Source organism: Rhinoderma darwinii, chromosome 7 (genome assembly GCF_050947455.1).
Source record: "Rhinoderma darwinii isolate aRhiDar2 chromosome 7, aRhiDar2.hap1, whole genome shotgun sequence".
Lineage (NCBI taxonomy): Eukaryota > Metazoa > Chordata > Amphibia > Anura > Rhinodermatidae > Rhinoderma > Rhinoderma darwinii.
The window spans coordinates 78217187-78241170 of NC_134693.1; the positions used below are offsets into that span (position 1 = coordinate 78217187).

At 42.3% G+C, this 23984-nt stretch overlaps 1 protein-coding gene across 2 annotated transcripts in view; it reads left to right on the forward strand.

Moving 5' to 3' along the window:
- The first annotated feature begins 23394 nt into the window (after window positions 1–23394).
- Window positions 23395–23984, forward strand: part of ACO2 (aconitase 2) — a 43796-nt gene continuing 43206 nt past the window's right edge. Inside the window, exon 1 of one of the 2 annotated variants that reach the window (XM_075833589.1) lies at window positions 23395–23503. In XM_075833589.1, the coding sequence (XP_075689704.1) occupies window positions 23468–23503 (36 nt within the window). In that variant the 5' untranslated portion in view covers window positions 23395–23467. Of the gene's footprint in view, window positions 23504–23870; window positions 23975–23984 lie in introns of those variants that run through there. The other variant, XM_075833590.1, reaches the window with a different exon arrangement.

Here is a 23984-nt window from a genome sequence, read left to right on the forward strand (position 1 = left end):
TCGTGTATAATGTGCCTACTTAGTGTATAATGTGCATACTCGTGTGTACTTTGTGTACTATGCATACTTTGTGTATAATGTGCCTACTTTGTGTACTTTGTGCATAATGTGTGTACTTTGTGTACTGTGCGTACTTTGTGCATAATGTGCGTACTTTGTGCGTACTTTGTGCATAATGTGCGTACTTTGTGCGTACTTTGTGCATAATGTGCGTACTTTGTGCATAATGTGCGTACTTTGTGCATAATGTGGTACTTTGTGTACTGTGCATACTTTGTGCATAATGTGCCTACTTTGTGCATAATGTGCGTACTTTGTGCATAATGTGCGTACTTTGTGCATAATGTGCCTACTTTGTGTACTTTGTGCATAATGTGCCTACTTTGTGTACTTTGTGCATAATGTGGTACTTTGTGTACTGTGCATACTTTGTGCATAATGTGCATACTTTGTGCATAATGTGCGTACTTTGTGCATAATGTGCGTACTTTGTGCACAATGTGCCTACTTTGTGCATAATGTGCGTACTTTGTGTACTTTGTGCATAATGTGGGTACTTTGTGCATAATGTGCGTACTTTGTGCATAATGTGCGTACTTTGTGTACTTTGTGCATAATGTGGGTACTTTGTGCATAATGTGCGTACTTTGTGCATAATGTGGTACTTTGTGTACTGTGCATACTTTGTGCATAATGTGCGTACTTTGTGTACTTTGTGCATAATGTGCGTACTTTGTGCATAATGTGCCTACTTTGTGCATAATGTGCGTACTTTGTGTACTTTGTGCATAATGTGCGTACTTTGTGCATAATGTGCATACTTTGTGTACTTTGTGCATAATGTGCGTACTTTGTGCATAATGTCCTTACTTTGTGCATAATGTGCGTACTTTGTGCATAATATGGTACTTTGTGTACTGTGCGTACTTTGTGCATAATGTGCCTACTTTGTGTACTTTGTGCATAATGTGGTACTTTGTGTACTTTGTGCATAATGTGCGTACTTTGTGCATAATGTGCCTACTTTGTGTACTTTGTGCATAATGTGCGTACTTTGTGCATAATGTGCATAATGTGCGTACTTTGTGCATAATGTGCGTACTTTGTGCATAATTTGCGTACTTTGTGCATAATGTGGTACTTTGTGTACTGTGCGTACTTTGTGCATAATGTGCCTACTTTGTGTACTTTGTGCATAATGTGCATAATGTGCGTACTTTGTGCATAATGTGCCTACTTTGTGTACTGTGTGTACTTTGTGCATAATGTGCGTACTTTGTGCATAATGTGCGTACTTTGTGCATAATGTGCGTACTGTGTGTACTTTGTGTACTAGTGTTTAGGTAGTGTTAGCAATAGTTACGGCGCGGCAGGGTGGTGGTGGAGAAGGGGGGCCCAAGTTTGGGTAACAGCCCAGGGCCCATGGTCTTCTTAATCCGCCACTGCTCCTACCTGTCTATGGGAAGGATGCATGCACCGCGCTCCATCAGCCCGTGCACCGCGCTCCATCAGGCCGCGGTGCACGCTGATATTGGTAGTTCTTTGATGGCCTGATAAGCATTGGCGGCAGTGGTGAGCGGCAGGGAGCATGGACTACATTTCCCATAACTCCCTGCATAGCCGCGCCGTCTGCAAGCACGCACCTGCGTCCCCTAGTGAAGCGGCATCTGCCTCCTCCCTTGTGTCTCCCTTGGACGTTAACGGTAGGAAGTATTCTATTCGTCGTTGGTTAGCAACAGCATTAAAACGTTATTATGTTATAAAAAAAAGAGTTCGGAGATTTGTTGTTCTTTAAAATTAAATACAAGTCAATGTGTGCACTTTATGTACAGTGAGACTATTTAATAAAGTTCAATTATTTATTACGCTGGGTGTGCCTGCTTGTATGTACCACTTTAAGTAGTAAATGCTTTAGTTCCCTATGGGTCTGAGCCTCTCTTTTTTGTTCATTTTCTGTAAGACCAACACTTTTAAAAGGGCCACTGACAGATACAATTGCTCCAGCGGTCACTTAGTACACAAAGGAGTGTTCCTCTCTGCTGCACTAAGCCACCGCTGGACCTAAACAATAATTCGCTGTAAAATAATAAAATAGATAATTGACATAACTGACAATGCGTTGTGTGACATGTCCAACATTCCAGCTTCTTTCTTCTGCGAATGCCTCAAAGCTGGCATTCTCTCAACATCAGGTGGGAAGAATGCCAGCTTCCAGTCATGCGCAGGAAAAAGAAGAAGCCAGACTGCTGGACTGATGTCATGCATCGCAAGCTCACAATGTAAGTTATTTATTTAATTTTTTTACTGCTAATTACCATTGTTTCAGTCCAGTTGTGGCTTTATACAGCAGGGAGGAGCATTCCTTGCTGTACTAAGTGAACATTGGAGCGATTGATCTGTCAATGGCCCTTTAAACATATTGTACGGCTCTCGCGGAATTATATTTCAAAATATGTGGCGTTTACGGCTCTCTTAGCCAAAAAGGTTCCTGACCCCTGCTCTAATGGCAGCCGGGGGTCTAATAAAGGCCCCCAGGCTGCCTGGAGTGAATGCCTGCTAGATCATGCCGCAGGCATGACCTAGCAGATGCCTGTCCGTGTTAAACGGACAGGCAGTAATACACTGCAATACAAAAGTATTGCAGTGTATTATTAATGCGATCGCAGAATCGCATATTATAGTCCCCTAATGGGACTAGTAAAAAAGTGAAAAAAAAGTTTAATAAAGTTAATTAAAAATAAAATGTGAAAAAAATGAAAAACCCAGCTTTTCCCCTTACAAAATGCTTTACTATTAAAAAAACAAAATAAAGTTAAAAAGTTACACATATTTGGTATCGCCGCGTCCGTAACGACCCCGGCTATAAATCTATTACATTATTTAACCCGCACGGTGAACGCCGTAAAAAAAATAATAAAAAACTATGGAAAAATTGCTCTTTTCTGTGAATCCTGACTTTAAAAAAATGTAATAAAAAGTGATCAAAATGTCGGATCTACTCCAAAATGGTACCAATAAAAACTACAAGTCGTCCCGCAAAAAAAAAAGCCCTCATACAACCGCATCGGCGAAAAAATAAAAACGTTACGGCTCTTCAAATATGGAGACACAAAAACAAATAATTTTGAAAAAAAAGCGTTTTTACTGTGTAAAAGTAGTAAAACATACAAAAACTATACAAATTTGGTATCGTTGCAATCGTAACAACCCGCTGAATAAAGTTATTGTGTTATTTATACCACACGGTAAACGGTGTAGATTTAGGACGCAAAAAAGAGTGGCAAAATTTCAGATTTTTTTCTATTCCCCCCCAAAAAAAAGTTAATAAAAGTTAATCAATAAATAATATGTACCTAAAAATGGTGCTATTAAAAAATACAACTTGTCCCGCAAAAAACAAGACCTTATACAGCTAAGTCGACGCAAAAATAAGAAGGTTATAGCTCTTGGAATGCGACGATTGAAAAACGTAAAAAATAGCTTGGTCATTAAGGTCAAAAATAGGCTGGTCATTAAGGGGTTAAAAGATAAAATGTATTTTTGTCAGGAGAAAGTCATCTTTGTTCCAGGCTAATGTGTATTAAAGGGGGCCAAATTAGTGCCCCCCCCCCCCCCACAGATAGAGTGCCCGACCTTATTATGTTGAGATATGTAGTTTTGAACCCTGCTACATTACTTTTGCAGAGTCCAAATAGGAGGGAGTAGTGAGGGGACTGAGAGTAGTGAGGGGACTGAGAGTAGTGGGGGGACTGAGAGTAGTGGGGGGACTGAGAGTAGTGAGGGGACTGATCAGGTACAATTTTATTTTGTTTTGAATTAATGAATTTGGTTCTAGGAGGTCTACAAAATGTGTAGCAGACCCCAATGAGTAATACAGATTAAATGTGTTTGACAGTAACCTAAATTTTGAGTTTTTTCTGTATAGATGGTTCCAGATCCTTCCAGAATGGTAAATATGACACGGGTATGCTGTGCTGTAGTCTCCACCTAATATGAGGTATTGTGTAAGAGATCATCTCCCACCAGCAAATCTGCACAGGGGCCCGAAATGACGTCTTCCACAGATGAGTTTTTACAGATTTAGAATGCAAGGAGGCAAAAAAAAAATTGTCTGAACATTGTTCATTTAATGCCAGATTTTAGTAAAATAGTTTGTTTGTTTTTGTATTAATCAGGTATTTACAGGACCTGGTGGGGGTGGGATTTACAAGTGTTCTGGATTATCAGATGAATGTGGAAAAATAAAACTCCAGCCTTTTGAAATAGTTCATCTATATGCAACATGGGTTTCCAATGTAAATTTGTAATGAAGAGATACTTCATCATATACAGTATGTACAAGACAGGATACGATACATAAGGTAAATTACCCAGAAACCACTCTTACCTTCTTGTTCATCTCAAGGAGCGGAGCTGGAGGTGCTCGCTGAGACTTGTAACCTGGTAAAAAGGTAAGACGGCCGACATTTACACTGACTCTAGGTACGCTTTTGGAATCGGCCACAATTATGGGCCCATTGGTAGTAGGACCTTTGTTGGATAATCAGGTAAGCCAATTGAGAGAGCAAGAGATGATAGACCTGACAACAAGAGTATGTGCAGCCAGGTAACAGAAAATTGCGTATGTTATTAACCCCTTCCCGACATTTGCCGTATAGGTACGTCATGGAAAGCATTGACTTCCCGCATCTTGACGTACCTATACGCCGAATGTTTGGGACCGGCTCAGAAGCTGAGCCGGTGCCTTCCATCACCGGATCTCAGCTGTATCTTACAGCTGACATCCGGCTGTAACGGCGGGGACCGAAATTAGCTTCGATCCCCGCCATTAACCCCTTAAGTGCAGCGCTCAAACGCGATCGCTGCACTTAAGGTGTTTGCAGCTCATCGGAGCTCCAGCAATGAAATTGCCGGGGTTCCGGTGGCTGCAATGGCAACCGGAGGCCTAATACTGGCCTCCCGGTCTGCCTAGCACCAAAGCCGGTCAAGATCCGCCCGGCGGCGGAGCCTGATCGGCTTCCGTAGCTGCCGGCAAGATGGCGCCGGGTCAGGAGCTGATCCGGCGTCATCAGCGGTGGAAGTCAGCTGCTGCATCGTAGCGGTTACTAGCAGATCGCCAGCCCTGACAGGCAATCAGGACTGGCGACTGCTGTTATGGCAACAGGAGACACAATGGTCTCCTGCTCTGCCATTACGGAAGCCGATTTAGGCCCCGCCGGGTGGCGAAGCCTAATCGGCTTGCTGTCAGTGAATGACTGACAGATCTAATACATTGCACTACATAGGTAGTGCAATGTATTAGAAAAAAAAAAATCTGACCGTTGGACCTTCAAATCCCCTAGTGGGACTTGAGAAAAAGTGTAAAAAAAGTATAAAAAAGTGTAAAAAAAAAGTGCAAAAAATAAAAGTTTGAAAACAATAAAAGTTTCAAGTAATCAAATAAAACACAATCCCCCTTTTACTCTTACATAGTTACATAGTTAGTACGGCTGAAAAAAGACACATGTCCATCAAGTTCAACCAAGGGAAGGGAAAAGGGAAGGAAAAATTTCTACACATAGGAGCTAATATTTTTTTGTTCTAGGAAATTATCTAACCCTTTTTTAAAGCCATCTACTGTCCCTGCTGTGACCAGCTCCTGCGGTAGACTATTCCATAGATTCACAGTTCTCACTGTAAAGAAGCCTTGTCGCCTCTGCAGCTTGAACCTTTTTTTCTCCAGACGGAGTCCTTTATTATTGAAAAATAATAATAAACCATATGTATTTTGTATCGCCACGACCGTAACGACCGGAGGTATCAAAATATTATATTATTTATTGCACGCGGTGAACAGCGTAAAAAAAAAAGAGGAAAAAACGTTACCAGAGTTTCTGTTTTTTGGTCACTTTGCCCTACAAATATTAGAATAAAAAGTGATCAAAAAGTCGCACGTATCCAAAAATAGTACCTATAAAAACTATAGCTCGTCCCGCAAAAAAACAAGCCCTCATACAACTCCGTCGACAAAAAAATTAAAAAGTTATGATTCTCACAACTTGGCGACAGAAAAAAGACATTCTTTTTACAAAAGTAATTTTATTGTGCAAAAAGTTGTAAAACATGAAAAAGTTCTATAAATTAGGTATCGCCGGAATCGTACTGACCCGCAGAATAAAGTTAACGTGTAATTTATAACGCATGGTGAACGCTGTATAAAAAAAAACGAAAAAAGCTGTGCCAGAATTGCGTTTTTTTGTTTACCTGGCATCCCAAAAAATAGGATAAAAGGTGATCAAAAAGTTGCATGTACCCCAAAATGGTACCAATAATAACTACAGCTTGTCCCGCAACAAACCAGCCCTCATACCGCTACGTCTATGAAAAATTAAATTAGTTATTGCTCCAATAAGTCAGGAAATAAAAAAATATGCAGTTGTGCCCGAGGGGAACATTTCTTCTGTTTGAAGAGGCGATTTATCAAGGACCTAAAATTAGGGAACCAGGAAAGGGAGGGCCCAAACATATCCGCTGGAAGCGAGGGTGCCCGTATTATACCAGGACAACACTTCCCAGCAGAATTCCCCAAACTGCAAAGGCGCGGAGTGTGGACCAAAAGGGGGATAAAAAAGGACGCCATATATCAGTGCGACACCGGCCTGTGCAGAAAGGATTGTGTCACAGCGTAACACACATATATGGATCATTTTATTGTTTTTTTTTACCCCATTATTATACCACCTGACTATGCCCCTTATATACTCTGCCCGGCTTACATATGCCCCCACATTATAAACGGAAACACCAGTAAGACTCCAAACAAAACTACTACCAAGCAAATTCCACGCTCCAAAAGCCAAATGGCATTTCCTCCCATCTGAACCCTACAGCGTCCCCAAACAGCAGTTTCCTTCAACATATATGGCACCGTCATACCCGGGAGAACCCTTTTAGCAATTTTTGGGGTGTGTGTCTCCAGTGGCATAAGCTGGGCACGACATATTTGCCACTGAATGGCATATCTAGGGAAAAATATAAATTTTGAATTTGCACCATCCACAGCGCATTCATTTATGGAAAAGACCTGTGGGTGAAAATGCTCACTACACCCCTTAATAAATGCCTTGAGGGGTGCAGTTTCCATAATGGGGTCACTTCACAGGGGTTTATTTTTTATTATTTCACATCAGAGCCTCTGCAGTTGTGAACCAATACTTTGTAAATCGCCAAATTAGGCCTCAATTTTACATGGTACGCTTTCACTCCTGAGCCTGGTCGACTGTCCAGGCAAGAGATTAGGGCCACATGTAGGGTGTTTCTAAAACCAGGAAACCCAGCATAATAATTAGAGAGCTGTCTTGTTATGGTGGCACAAGCTGGGCACCACATATTGGCATATCTATGGAAAAAAATCCCATTTTCACTCTGCAACATCGAGTGCACACCAATTTCTGCCAATCACCTGCAGGGTTAAAATGCTTACTACACCCCTAGGTAAATGCATTGAGGGGTGTAGTTTCCGAAATGGGATCACTTCTGGCGGGTTTCCACTGTTTTGGGCCCACAGGCGCCGAGAAACCAATCCAGCAACATCTGCACTCCAAATGGCGGTCCTTCCCTTCTGAGCCCTGCCGTGTGCCCAAACAGCAGTTTATGACCACATATGGGGTATTGCCGTACTCGAGAGAAATTGCTTTACAAATGTTGGGTTCTTTTTTTTCCTTTATTTGTTGCGAAAATGAAAAAATTTGAGCTAAAGCTACGTCTTATTGAAGAAAAAGGATTGTTTTTATTTTCACTGCCCAATTCTAATAAATTCTATGAAACATCTGTGGGGTCAAAATGCTCACTACACCCCTAGAGGAATTCCTCAAGAGGTGTAGTTTCCTAAATGGTGTCACTTTTTGGGCGTTTTCATTGTTTTTTCCCCTCAGTGGCTTTGTAAATGTGACATGGCCTCCGCAAACCATTCCTGCTCAATGTGATCTCCAAAAGCCAAATAGCGTTCTTTCCCTTCTACGCCACGCCGTGTCTCCAAACAGCCATTTATTACCACATGTGGGGCATTGTTTTACTCGGGAGAAATTGCTTTACAAATTAAGTGGTGCTTTGTCCTTGTGGAAATGAGAAAAAATAAGCTAAACCTACATTTTCTTTGAAAAAATGTAGATTTTTATTTTCAGGGCCTACTTCCAATAAATTCTGCAAAAAAACTGTGGGGTCAAATCGCTCACTATACCCCTAGATAATTTCCTCAATGGGTGTAGTCTCCAAAATGGGGTCACTTGTGGGGGGTTTCCACTGTTTTGTCTCCTCAGGGACTTCGTAAATGTGACATGGCCTCCGCAAACCATTCCTGCTAAATGTGATCTCCAAAAGCCAAATGGCACTCCATCCCTTCGAAGCCCTGCCGTGTGTCCAAACAACCGTTTATTACCACATATGGGGTATTGTTTTACTCGGGAGAAATTGCTTTACAAATTTTACGGTGCTTTTTCTCCTTTAGTCCTTGTGGAAATGAGAAAAAAAATCGCTAAACCTACATTTTCTTTGAAAAAATGTTGATTTTAATTTTCATGGCCTACTTCCAATAATTTCTGTAAAAAACCTGTGCGGTCAAAATGCTCACTGTACCCCTAGATAATTTCCTTGAGGTGTGTAGTTTCCCAGATGGGGTCACTTTTGGGGGATTTTGACTGTTTTGGCACCGCAAGAGCCCTTCAAACCTGACATGATGCCTAAAATTTATTCTAACAAAAATAAGGCCCCAATATCCACTAGGAGCTCCTTTGCTTCTGAGGCAGGTGCTTCAGTCCAGTAGCACGCTAGGGCCACATGTGGGATATTTCCAAAACTGCAGAAACCTGGCAACAAATATTGAGTTGCATTTCTCTGGTAAAACCTTCTGTGTTATAAAAAAAATTGTATTCAAAATTTATTTCTGCAAAAAAATATTAAATTTGTAAATTTCACCTCTACTTTGCTTTAATTCCTGTGAAATGTGTAAAGGGTTAAGACATTTTCTAAATGCTGTTTTGAATACTTTGAGGGGTGAAGTTTTTAAAATGGGGTGACTTTTTGGGGGTTTCTAATATATAAGGCCCTGAAAGCCACTTCACAACTGAACTGGTCCCTGTAAAAATGGCCTTTCGAAATTTTCTTGAAAATGTGAGAAATTGCTGCTAAAGTTCTAAGCCTTGTGATGTCATAGAAAAATAAAAGGATGTTCAAAAAACGATACCAATCTAAAGTAGACATATGGGGGATGTTAATTAGCAACAATTTTGTGTGGTATAACTGCCTGTCTTACAAGCAGATACATTTAAATTGAGAAAAATGCTAATTTTTGCAATTTTTCGCTAAATTTTGGTGTTTTTCACAATTAAATACTGAACATATCGAGCAAATTTTGCCAGTAACTTAAAGTCCAATGTGTCACGAGAAAACAATCTCAGAATCGCTTGGATAGGTGAAAGAATTCCGGAGTTATTACCACATAAAGTGAAACATGTCAGATTTGAAAAATGAGGCTCGGTCAGGAAGGTCAAAAGTGGCTAAAGAGGGAAGGGGTTAAAGTTAGTTATCTTTGACCGTGGTTCCCATACGAGGTCTGAGGGATCAATTTTTGAATCTTTTTCCTCGCAAATTCCACAGCATTTACGGTAGGAGCAAAGAGGATGAGATTTTGAAAATCTCATGCCCACGCTGCGGAAAAAGGACGAAGCGTAAACTTAACCCCTTCCCGCTCCTGGACGTACTATTAGGTCATGGCAGCTGTATCGTTCGCGCTCCATGACCTAATAGTACGTCTCGGGAGTAACGGCCGTTTCGGCCGTCCTCCCGACACATACAGGAGCTGTGACAGCTGCTGTCTCGTACAGCAGCTGCCGCAGCTCCTACAGCGGGGACGGATCGCTGTGTCCCCGCTGATTAACCACTTAAAAGCCGCGTTCTATAGAGATCGCGGCTTTTTAGTAGTTAAGCTGCCATCGCCGGCCTGCTACACGATAGCGGCCGGCGATGGTGACTATGGCAACCGGACACCAAACAATGGCGTCCGGCTATGCCATAGACGGAAGCCTAGTGGGTCCTGACATTGTCAGGACCCACTATGCTTGCTGTCAGTGACAGTTCTAATACACTGCACTACGCATGTAGTGCAGTGTATTAGAATTGTGATCAGGGCCTCCTGCCCTCAAGTCCCCTAGTGGGACAAAGTAATAAAGTTAAAAAAAAGTTAAAAAAAGATGTGTAAAAATAATAAAATAAAAGTTTTAAAAGTATTAAAAGTAAAAATTCCCCTTTTTACCTTATCAGTCATTTATTATTAATAAAGATATATAAACAAACAAATAAACTAAACATAATTAGTATTGCCGCGTCCGTAACGGCCTGAACTACAAAATTATTTCGTTATTTATCCCGTACGGTGAACGCCGTAAAAGAAAATAATAATAAACCGTACCACAATCACAATTCTTTGGTCACTTCACCTCCCAAAAAATGGAATAAAAAGAGATCAAAAAGTCGCATGTACCTAAAAATGGTACTGATCTAAACTACAGTTCGTTACACAAAAAATAAGTCCTCGCACGGCTTTATTGATTGAAAAATAAAAAAGTTCTGGCTCTTAGAATAAAGTAACACAAAAAGTGAATGATTTTTTACAAAACGTATTTTATTGTGCAAACGCCGTAAGACATAAAAAAAAAACTATAAACATAGGGTATCGCCATAATCGTATCGCCCCGCAGAATAAAGTGAATATGTCATTTATAGCGCACGGTGAACGCTGTAAAAAAAATTGAATAAAAAAACAATAGTAGAATTGCTGTTTTTTAGTCACCACGCCACCTAAAAATAGAATAAAAACTGATCAAAAAGCCGCATGCACCCCAAGAAAACTACAATGGATTCCTCAAGGGGTCTAGTTTCCAAATTGGGGTCACTGTTGGGGGGTTTGCAATGTTTTGGCACCACAAGACCTCTTCAAACCGGACATGGTGCCTAATAAAAAAGAGGCCTCAAAATCCACTAGGTGCTCCTTTGCTTCGGAGGCCGGTTCTTCAGTCCATTACCGCACTAGGGCCACATGTGGGATATTTCTCAAAACTGCAGAATCTGGGCAATACGTATTAAGTTGCGTTTCTCTGATAAATCCTTTTGTGTTATAAAAAAAATGGTATAAAGAGGATTTTCTGACAAAAAAAAATATGTAAATTTCACCTCTACTTTGCTCTAAATTTCTGTGAAACACCTAAAGGGTTCATAAACTTTCTAAACGCTGTTGTGAATACTTTGAGGGGTCTAGTTTCTAAAATGGGGTGTTTGATAGGGGTTTCTAATATATGGGCCCCTCAAAGCAACTTCAGAACTGAACTGTAACCTAAATAAATAAATAAATTAGGCAATACTTCGCTTCTTACATTATACTGATAATGAGCCGTGCCCACCTCGAGATGAACCCCAGTTTTGACCGTTTGTATAAATGGAGACCCCTATTAGACCGTTTCAGTGCCCGGTTTTCCCAAGCATTCACCCCCGAGAAGTGTATTTCTATTGATGAGTCCCTGGTACATTTTAAAGGGAGGGTTCAATTCCGCGAGTACCTGCCGGGTAAGAGGGCAAGGTATGGCGTGAAGATGTATAAGCTGTGCGAGAGTGCATCAGGGTATACCTACAGATTTAGGATATATGAAGGAAAGGCCACCCCCAAACCAGACTGCATCCTGGACTACAATAGGTACATGGGAGGGATGGACTTGTCAGATCAAGTCCTGAAGCCCTACAGCGCCATGCGGTGTGCTATAAGAAGCTGGCCGGGCACATCATACAGATGGCATTGTACAATGTGTACGTGCTACATCGATGTGCAGGCCAGAGGGGAACTTTCCTGGAATTTCAAGAGGTGATTATCAAGAACCTAATCTTTAGGGACCAAGAAGGGGGAGCACCCAGTACTTCTGGAAGCGGGGCTACACGCATCGTACCAGGGCGGCAACACTTTCCAGGAGAAGTTCCCCAAACTGGCAAGAAGGGAAAAAGCTAAAAGAGGTGCAAAGTCTGCTATAAGAGGGCGATAAGGGATGACACAATATATCAATGTGACACGTGTCCCGAACAAGCAGAGCTCTGTATGAAAGAGTGTTTTAAAATTTATCATACATCCCTTGGTTTATAATTTACCCCAGTTTTACTTACCCTGATGCACTCCGCACAGCTTATCCCCAGGCAGCTGATAACAGCCACATGTAGGGTATTGCCATACATGGGAGAACCCACATTACAGTTTATGGGGTGTATGCTCACTACACCTCTAGATGAATGCCTTAAGGGTGTCGTTTTTAAAACGGGGTCACTTCTTGCGGGTTTCAACTGTACTGGTACCTCAGGGGCTTCTGCATACATGACTTCGCACTAGAAAATCCCCAGTAGGCCAAATGGTGGTCCTTTCCTTCTGAGCCCTCCCATGGGCCCAAACCGCAGTTTATCACCACAAATGGGGTATTGCAGCACTCAGAACAAATTGCGCAACAGAATGGGGTATTTTGTTTCTTGTGAAAATAAGAAATTTTCAGCCAAAACTACATATTATTTGAAAAAAAAAATGTTGTTTTAATTCCCAGCCCAATTCAAATAAGTTCTGTGAAAAAACTATGGGGTCAAAATGGTCACCACACCCATAAATGAATTCCTTGAGGGGTGTAGTTTCCAAAATGGGGTCATTTGTGGTTGGTTTCTATTGCTTTGATACCTCTGGGGCTCTGCAAATGCGACATGGCACCCGAAAACCAATCCAGCAAAATCTGGACTCCAAAGAACAAATAGCGCTCCTTTCCTTCTGAGCCCTCCCATGGGCCCAAACGGCAGTTTATCACCACAAATGGGGTATTCCCGCACTCAGGACAAATTGGGCAACAAAATGGAGTATTTTATTTCTTGTGAAAATAAGAATTTTTGAGCTAAAACGACATATTATTGGAAAAAATATTTTTTTTAAAATTCCCAGCCAAATTCAAATAAGTTCTGTGAAGAAACTATGGGGTCTAAATGGTCACATTACCCATACATGAATTCCTTGAGGGGTGTAGTTTCCAAAATGGGGTCACTTCTGGTGGGTTTCCATTGCTTTGATACCTCTGGGGCTCTGCAAATGCGACACGGCACCCGAAAACCAAACCAGCAAAATCTGCACTCCAAAGAACACACAGCGCTCCTTTACTTCTGAGGCCTCCCATGGGCCCAAACGGCAGTTTATCGCCAAAAATTGGGTATTGCTGCACTCAGGAGAAATTGGGCAACAAAATTGGGTATTTTGTTCCCTGTGAAAACAAGAAATTTTGATAAAAAATTACATCTTATTGGAAAAAATTACATTTTTTTCATTTCACAGCCCAATTCAAATACGTGCTGTGAAAAAACTGTGCGGTCAAAATGGTAACAACAACCATAAATGAATTCCTTGAGGGGTGTAGTTTCCAAAATGGGGTCACTATTGGGGGATTCCTACTGTTTTGGCACCTCAACACCTTTTCAAACCTGGCATGCTGCCTAAAATATATTCTAATAAAAAAGAGGCCTCAAAATGCACTAGGTGCTTCTTTGCTTCTAGGGCTTGTGTTTTATTCCACGAGCGCAGTAGAGCCACATGTGGGACATTTCTAAAAACTGCAGAATCTGGACAATACATATTTAGTAGTGTTTCTCTGGTAAAACCTTCTGTGTTACAGAAAAAAATTTGAATAAAATTGAAATTCAGCAAGAAAAATGACATTTGCAAATTTCACCTCCACTTTGCTTTAATTCCTGTGAAATGCCTGAAGGGTTAAAAAACTTTCTAAATGCTGTTTGGAATACTTTGAGGGGTCTAGTTTTTAAAATGGGGTGTTTTATCAGGGTTTCTAATACATAGGCCCCTCAAAGCCACTTCAGAACTCAAGAGGTACCTTAAAAAAAAGGCTTTTGAAATTTTCTTAAAAATATGAGAAATTGCTGTTTATGTTCTAAGCCTTGTAACGTCCAAGAAAAATAAAAGAATGTTCAAAAAACGATGCCAATCTAAAGTAGACATATGGGAAATGTGAACTAGTAACTATTTGGGGTGGTATAATCGTCTGTTTTACAAGCAGATGCATTTAAATTCTGAAAAATGCTATTTTTTCAAAATTTTCTCTAAATTTTGCAATTTTTCACCAATAAACACTGAATATATCGACCAAATTTTACCACGAACATGAAGCCTAATGTGTCACGAGAAAACAATTTCAGAATCGCTTGGATAGGTTTAAGCATTCCGACGTTATTACCACATAAAGTGAAATATGTCAGATTTGAAAAATGGGCTCTGAGCCTTAAGGCCAAAACTAGGCTGCGTCCTTAAGGGGTTAATAAATTTACTTGCGGTGCGGAATTTAAATCCGCAGCATATCAATTTATGCTGAGATTTCGTTGCTTTTCTGTTGCAGGTTTCTCTCATTGAATTCAATGGGGATGCAAAACCCGCAACAGAAAGCCAAGTGTTGCGACTTCTGCGACACAATTGCAGCGATTCCGCCGCAAAAATCACAACGCAATCACGCAAAAAATAATACTTACCCAGAACTCCCTGCTTCTACTTCCAGTTTGGCCTCCTGGGATGACGTTTCATCCCATGTGATTGTTGCAGCCAATCACAGGCTGCAGTGGTTACATGGGCTGGAGCGTCATCCAGGGAGGCCAGACCAGACTGCAAATGAGGGACACGTCACCATGACAACGGCCTAGGTAGTTATGGATGCTTTTTTTCTTATTTCTATGCTGTTAACCGCAGCAGAAATTTCAGAAGAAAAACCGACATAATGTGGTGTGGTTTTTCAGACGGAATCTGCTGCGGGTTCTAGGTCAGGTACTCTACATGGTTTTTACGCAGCGTATCCGGCCCGTGGGAACCCAGCCTAAAGCGGCACATTTCTATAATACATCAGAGGACCAGTAGTCCCGGATAAAAAAATTTTTTTGTGAAGCTCCATGTTTAACAATACGCCCCAAAATTTTCTGAGTTCCACTGAGTTTGTGGGGGCCTAGTTTTGACCTCTGGCTTGATATGAGGTGGGATTGCTGGCAATAAACTGCTCTGCATACAAATTGGTCTGCTGGACCATTGCAGAAACAAATTCCCTGAACCTCGCTGCCTCTACTTGGATTCCTGAGGAGGCTGTGAAAATTGGAACCTGAGGGGTATAATTTACAGCAAGGTACCCGCATTGCCTCATTTGAATCAGGCTGCGCATGACCGACTGCTCTTCTGCGCTATTGGGGCAGATGAAGATGACGATGAAAGAACAAATTCCATCCCATCCTCACTAGAAGTGTCTGTATCGGACCATATCATGCCTCCTCCGCACTATAAAATCTCTGGGCCATATTGGTATGGTACAATATGTAATAACTATATTATTAACTATATATTTGATATAATATATATAACTAGCGTTATTGACGCTAACGCCTAATAAAACTCCCTAAAAACGTTTTTTTTTAAATATATTTATTTTTTTATAAACATATGTTCCCTAAAAATAAAGGAGCAGGACATTGTATAGGTCACAGGTGGTGACAGGACACAGAGATCAAGTAATGAGCCTATATAAAGTAGCTGTCACGTAGGGTTCGTGGACCCACTGGGCCGTACCGCCTTGGCGGTATGGCAGCTGGCCAACGGCGCAGGTCAGAGTCTATAGTTCATATTGGGTACCTGTGGCAGCTTGGACAGTAGCAAGGCAGGCTAGGCAGGAACTAGGCAGCAGATAGACGTCAGGCGTGGAGATGCAGGACAGGCGTGGTATACAGAACAGCTACAGCTCAGCACGGCACTAGATCAGGATACAGGTTACAGGATATAGGAACAGGGAACACTGGGAGCAGGAAACACTAGGGGACCATTTGCAAAACAAACTTGGAATACGACAACAATGCTCAGGCGTGGGACGATGGGGCTGGAGCCTTCTTATAGCCCAGGGTGCTCTGGGAGCAATTAGCGCAATCTCCAACATGCGTGCGCTCTGGCGTCTTAAGTCTGGACTGAGCTTGTGAGCGCACCCTGGTGGTCACTGTGGAGCAGGACAGCCATATATGCAGAAATCTCTTGAGAGAAGGGCGTCGACTGGATGGAAGGATTTGTGGTCAGCGACCACGGACGTTACAGTAGTGCTACCCCTAACAAGACTTCCTAACACTGTAGCGTAACAATTGCTATAGAACAGTGTACATTTTTTTATATGTTTTTTTAACAAGAAAAAAATAATAAACTCCTTAAAAATACAGGAGCGGGACGGAGCGCACAGGTAGGGACAGACGTCCACAAGTAAAAGGTCAGCAGGTGACAAAAGCTAGGTGATGGCGTCAGGGGTCAGTATAGAGTAGAATTGGGTTACTTGGGGGGACAATCTGTGGACAGGGCTCTTCACAGATCTGGCAGGGTGGCAGAGATCAGCTGCATGGAGGGTGAGTATAGGGAACGTTCTGAGTGGTTTTGTTTTTCAATTTGTGTCAGAAAAACTGATACACACTTCACTACGCTGATGACCGGCTCTGAGAAGCTCGGACATAGAAACCAGCTTCTCAGAGCAGGTAAACAGCGCTATGCCGTTATTGACAGCTGTGATTGGTCAGTCACATTTGAGTGACCAACCACAGCGATCGCCGACAGGGGACCGCTCTGATTGGCCCCATGCCGGGTAACTGTGTTTGTTAGCTGTCACAAACAGCAACAGTCTTTGTGAAGTCACCATTCCTGGACATTACTCTATGCCCTTTTGCGCTAAGGCAACGCTGAAAAGGACGTAATTACTTATAATGTATTAGTATACTGCTGTATGCTAATGCATTACACTGTGTGACTATGACACAGGCTTCTTTTAGGGCAACACATAGTGTGCCCTAGCAGCATGCAAAATGAACAGACAGCCCTGGGATCCTTTCTAGGTCTCCAGGGCTTACTGCAGAGGGAATTCCCCGGTCTTAAATCGCATCACCGGGTTTCCAGTGATGCGATCGAAGTGGAGTTCTCTTTGATCATGCTGTGGTCACGGACCGCGGCGATCAAAGGGTAAAACAGCTGGGGTCGGATGCAGGAAGCATCCCCAGTTTGTCACACTGTCTCTTTCAAAGGTAGACAACTGAGAACTTCTATGGCAATACTCTTTCGGGTATGTTCACACGCAGTAGCAAAATACATCTGAAATTACGGAGCTGTTCTCACATGCAAACAGCTCCTGATATTCAGACGTTTTTTAACAACTCGCGTTTTTCGCGGCATATTTTACAGACGTTATTGGAGCTGTTTTTCAATGGAGTCAATGAAAACGGTTCCAAAAACGTCCCAAGAAGTGACATGCACTTCTTTGACGCGGGCGTCTTTTTACGCGTCGTATTTTGACAGTGACGCATAAAATTACACCTCGTGGGAACAGAACATCGTAAAACCCATTGAAAGCAATGGGCAGATGTTTGTAGGCGTAATGGAGCCATTTTTTCAGGCGTAATTCAAGGCGTAAAATGCCCGAATTACGTCTGAAAACAGTGCGTGTGAACATACCCTAACTTATAGAGAGGAAGTGCTGGTAGAGAAAGTAACAGATGATTGGCTTCTAGTTGGCCAATCACATATCACTTCCAGGAGGAAAAAATGAGGTGTGAGTAAGAAGATGGGAGTATTATTTTCTGACAAAGTTTACAAGGGCACTCTCTGTCTTGGTCACAGTATATGAGAAAGCCCTCTCCCTGGGGCACAGTACATGGTGGTACTGCCTGCCTGGGGCATCTGGAAACTCTCTGAAACGTTCTCATAAGTTAGTAACTATGCACCCTGTTCAGTGCCAGAGCCATTGAGAGATGCATTTACATGACATCACATAACCCCTAGAGGTGACGTTGGATGGCACAATTTCAGTCACATTGTTTACTTGCTAACTAGGGTTACCAACCATTCTTAAATTCAAAGGCAGTACATAAAAATAGGAGTCTTTGGCCAGCTTATGTAAAAAAAACAAAAACTGATTTTCTCTAAACTTTTGACGACGAGCGACGGATATATCCGTCCCAAGCGGGTACTAGTTCCTGCATGGTGAATGATATATCTGTCGCTTGTATCTCGTAGGTACTGCCACTGTACCCACGAGATCAGCAGCCGGAGCACGGCTGTTATACTGAGCCAGGCTTCTTCCTGCTGGAATCGAAGAGTACTCCGATTCCGTCAGTTTAACCCCTTGAATGTCACGGTCAATAGCGACTGCGACATCTAAGGTGTTTGACAGAGGGAGCTCCCTCTTTCACTCCATCGACACACCCTTAAATGGATCGCGGGGCACCGATGGGTTTCCATGGCAGCCGGGGGCCTAATAAAAGCCCCCAGGTCTGGAATCGGTAACTGCCTACACTGAGAGGCTATAATGCTTTGGTATACGGAGTATGCGATATAATATCTGATCGCAAAGTGAAGTCCCCTAGTGGATCTAAAAAAAAAAATTTAAACAGTTACGTTTATAATTTTTTTTTAAAAAAGATTACAGTAAAAATAAAAACACTTTTTTCCATAAAAAGTGGTTTTCTTTTGTAAAAGTCTAAAAAATACATATATATATCATATCGCCACGATCGTAACGACTTGAACAATGAAGTTAACACATTGATTAAACCGTCAGGTGAACAATGTCGTAACGTCCACAGCCGTGGACCATCGTTCTGACTTAACCCTCGATGGCCGCGGACATGGACGTGTGAGTGCTAGGCGGCATCTCCCTCCTGAGAGACACCGGCACTCACTTCCGCCTCGCTATGCTGGTTCCCATAGGGTGCGCGCGTGCTCGCGCCCTGCCTTAAAGGGTCAAGTGCGCTCACATGTAAAAGATCACTAATTAGCCCATGATCACCCTGGACTATAAAAAGGGCTCTGCCCTTTCACTCATTGCCTGAGCGTTGTTGTGTTTACCCATGTTAGTCTTTGCAAATGGTCCCTTATCGTCATCCTGTTCCAGTTGTTCCCGTGCCCTGCTACCCGTATCCCGTGCTATATTTGTTCCTGTGCCTTAGAGTGTTGGAGTCGTGTTGTGCCACCTGTCACGCCTGCTGTTATACACCACGTCTGGTGTCATCTGTCTTCAAGTTCATCTGTGCCGAGCCTCCGCTACTGTCATGACTATCAAAGGAACTCCTGTACTAGGACTGTTGTTTGGCCAGCTGCTACTCCACTATGGTGGTGTGGCCTAGTGGGACACCATACCCACGGATCATGACAGATGTACATAAAATATTGCAAAATAGTTATTTTTTTATTCCTCTCCCAAAAAAATGCAATTAATAGTTAATCAATAAGTCCCAAGTATCCAAAAATAGTACCAATGAAAACTATACATTGTCCCGCAAAAAACAAGCCCACATATGGCTAAATCTACAGAAAAATAAAAAAAGTTACGGCTCTTAAAATGTGGCAATGCAAAAACAAATATTTTTTAAAAAGTTTTTTGTGCAAACGTAGTAAAACATGAAAAAAAAACTCTACATATTTAGTATCGCCGCAATCGTACCGATCCATCGAATAAAGGTAACATGTTATTTACACCGTGAATGGTGTAAATTTAAAATGCGAAAATCAATGCTCCAAAAAAATGTTAACAAAAGTTAATCAATATACTATGCGCACCCAAAAATGGAGCAATTCAAATATACAACTTGTCCCACAAAAAGCAAGTCCTCATATGGCTATGTTGTAGGAAAAATAAAATTGTTATGACTCTTAAAAATGCGACAGGCAGTGGTGTAACTATAGAGGTTGCAACATTCAGTTTCCGCATCACGTTGCACAATGTGCTGTGGCGCATACAAGGTCCTGATGCTACCCCTGATTCTGAGCTATAGACATACGGTTTATTACTAGAAAAAGTACCCGGCGCTGCCCGGGTATAACGTGTCATTCTGTCTGTGTGTTCATTGGATTTGTTCCAAGGAGCCATTGAGTGCCCAGGAGTCTATCCATGCCCTCATATTTTCTTGTTTTACGGGGAAATCGCTAGTAGCCCTATATACCCTGGCAGGTACACACTGTTTATTTCAATTTTAACTTCCTAAATACCCAACAGCTAAACTGGTAGGAGATTGAGTCATAAGACTGTGACAGAGCCTGTTTATTAACAACATTGGCAGTTTTATTACCAGTTGGGCATAGACTATGGTTGGATCATAATTGAAAACCTCATGCATGAAAGCCAACTCATTAGCACACTGAACATGATGTGCTCTATCAGCTTGCTGACTGGCCCGGGTTCGGGCAGGAGTCTCTGCACTTCTGAAAACCACCTGTCTAATCTGTTGCTGAGAAAGCCTGAGTTTGCTGAGGAGTTTCAGCAGCTCTAGCAGCAGTATGGCGCATTTGATCAGCTTGCAGTTGGGTAAGAGGAGTCTCTGCAGCTAGTAATGCAGCTTTCCTCATGGCTATCAGTAATCTGATTGGTTGCTATGGGTAACTACTCCCCTGTACCTTCCTACCTACAATTATCTTGTAAAGTGCACTACCTGCTACTGCCAGATAAAAACATCTTTACTATAAAAGTGAATGTCTGTATTCGCTTTTATAGTATTGATCATGGCTGATAACACAGAACAACAGCAAGGAAAGGGATCTTTACAAAAACCTTCCTGAACACCCGATGTACCTATGTGCCAAATTTGGGGTCAAATAGTTCAGGTGTTTGGATCCTATAGAGGACGACAAACAGACATTTACTATAATGCCCTGATAACAGAGAACAACGGCAAGGTTGGGACATTTACAAAAATCTTCCCGGACACCCGATGTACCTATGTGCCAAATTTGGGGTCAAATGGTTCAGACGTTTGGATGCCTATAGAGGACAGACAGACATTCACTTTGATAATATAGAATAGCAGAGTTATCCGGTTTCATACTGGTCTATTTGTTTGTTGTTTATGTGTGTGGTTAAAAACGTTATTTCCTACTGATATTGTAATGTCGGGGTAGGGAGACAGACAGGTGAGCCCTAATCTACCCGCCACTCAGTCCCTGCCTACTTGCACGGCCCGTCTTAGGTGACGGCGTACAACTGGGCAACGGTCCCTCAATAAGTGCACGACAGACAAACAAACAAGGGTACACAGAAGCTAAGGGAAATGGGGCAGTTGCCCACGGCAACACCGTGAGCAACAAGAGTAGTGAATGAGCCGAGTCAAACCAGGAGTGTACGAGCTACCAAACGCAGAGCAGGAGCGTAGTCAGTAAAGCCAGGGTCAAATTGAATCAGAGGTCAATAGTACTAGCAGGAACAGAAGTGCCAGGAAACAAGACAGAATCACAGGCAAAGGAAGAGCAGGAAATGAGGGTATAAATAGACCGAGGGCGGGAGGTAGCTCCGTCTGGCCAGGCTGTGATAGGTTCTACCACTCCTCAGCCTACCAGCCTGAGTGGTAGCAGATCGTGTCACTCTATCAGACCTAGGAGCAGATGCAGACTGATTAACCACGGGCGTCGACACAAAAGCTGTGTCTGGAAGATCCTTTACAAATATGAAGCCAGCATATCCAATAAAGTCCAAGTGCAGAGTTCCTTTTTGTAGGCATGACTGTTCTGAAAGGGGTTAAATTGATGAGAATTCTCAAATCCAGTATAAGATAAAAAACAATGGGAGCCAGGTGGGATCCACTGTGAAAAGAACCGACACTATCCAGGCGCAACACTTCCACGAGTCCAACACGTTTTTTTGAAAAAATATAATTTATAGTCTAAAACAATAGATCATAATAAATATACATTAAAAAAAAGTCTGCTGAGGTACAACGCGTTTCGGGGAAACAGAACCCCTTTATCAAGTAAACATGAGACAATTTAGTCGTCATTTATTATGATCTATTGTTTTAGACAATAAATTATATTGTTTTTCAAAAAAATGTGTTGGACTCGTGGAAGTATTGCGCCTGGATAGTGTTGATTTTTTCACAGTGGATCACACCTGGTTCCCATTGTTTTTATCTACCTGCATTCACTCCCCGGCAAGGTTGGCACCTGACGCTCCAGGGATTAGGGCACCGGCAGCATCCTTCCTAACCAACTGGATCCACAATAGTGTTGTGCCTATCCATGCACAACCCCCAAAGGCAAGCCTCCTTTTACTATATCTAATAGAGAAAGCGAATTCTATCCTGACGTACTCACCCTATGTAGCGCCTATTTGTTCTCTCTGTTGTCAACCAGCCTCTATACAAATCCAGCATAGGTGCAGTTCGTTTACAGCGAGTAACACGTCGAATGGAGAAAAATGGCTTGGTTGTTATGGAAACCTGGTCTTAAACTGTGTATGAGAGTGAGGCTAAGAATGAAGGACCCGCGAGCTTCTATTGGCTAATACAGGTCATCTGATGTGATATGGAGGAAGGGCCTTGATGTGGAAGCCAGTGGTGTCATATTTTGTGAATACGTCGAGAATGGTAGGTCTTAGAGAGCTGAAACCCGGTATAAACCTTCAGAAGCGCGTGCTTTACTGATGTGCCAAATTTGGTGCAAATTGGTCCAGTCGTTTGGCTGTGCATAAAGAACATGCAACAGACAACAGAAATTCATATATATATATATATATTCTTTGTGATCTATTTTGGTTTTCAAATTTGTTTGTACAAATTTTGACTGTAAGTGATTTTTGCCGGTAAGTGAAGTTGTCCAGAAAAACAAACAGAAGGTTGGCAATAATGTAAGGCTCTGTTCACATTAGCATTGGAGGCTAAACGAAGGACAGCATGAGGGAACCCCTTATGGCCCCCATTGCAAGTCAACTGGGTCAGTCGGGTGCTGGTGGTAGCCACAGTATGATGGATTTAGCACTGGGTCGTGGTATAGACGGAAGCCACGACACAGATGTGAACAGAGTCTTACCTGCTAATGTGGGAGCTACCAATGGGGGGGGGGGGTCAGACAAAAAAAAAATTGTGACATGTAATTTGTATATGTATTTATTGGGGGAAAAAAAAAAGTTTACATTTCTGAAGAGTTTTCTAGTACTTTTCTTTACATAAGATCCATTAGTGGAGCTTCACTTTCACAAATACGTATAATGTAGACACTGCGTGGTAATAATGATAATGCCGTAGACACTGACGTGGTGATAGAAGGACACATACGGTCACCTTCATGTGGTAAAGTCACTCAGCTATCCCTGCAGGTAGGTAAGAACATACTAAACATAGTATTAAAATAAATTCAAATAATATCACTACGTGTCCAAAATGCCCAAATGAAGATCGTTTCCTGTGAAATTCCCGCTCTCGCATTAATATAAACAGGTTTTTGAGAGAAGAAACATTGCTATTTGTTACCTATCGGATAAGTCCTTTTCTACCCACGCCCTTCGCCTCCCATACTTCACCCATACTCCACCCATTTCACGTCCTATAAGAAGCACTGACGTGACGTCACGTTCATGCGACCTCATCTTTGTCAGTGCACAAAATGGCGCCCTACTGCTTCTTAGCTGGCCGGTTGAAGGTGAGCGGACGTATTACGGCAAATAATTGAGTGACACTGCTAGGAGTTATATAGTACGTGGATAGCGACCAGCAGCATAAACTGCGTTGTCTGTATTGTGCTGCATGATGCAGCTGCGCGAATGTCGCTGCCGTGCTGGTATTCTGTGCCTGCCGGTGACCCTGTCCTGTATCCATGGCAACGGACATCTGTGGTGCTCTTACCGCTGTGTACAGCGGTAGTTTGCTAGTAACACTGCATTTAGGGGGAGCCATGTCGTCTTACTACAATGTTCAAGGTGACCCCAAGGTGACCGCAGCAGCATTGTTGGGGCTGCTGTATGAAGTGGGAGGCACTAAGATGGGGGTCTGTCCTAACGTAAGGCTGTCACTTCAATGCTAAGAAATGAAGTCCTTGATTTGGCTCTTCAGATAACGTTTACATGTGGACTTGCACTCGTGTGAATTTCTCATTCCTAACATGCAGCAGCTGGTGAGTGGTG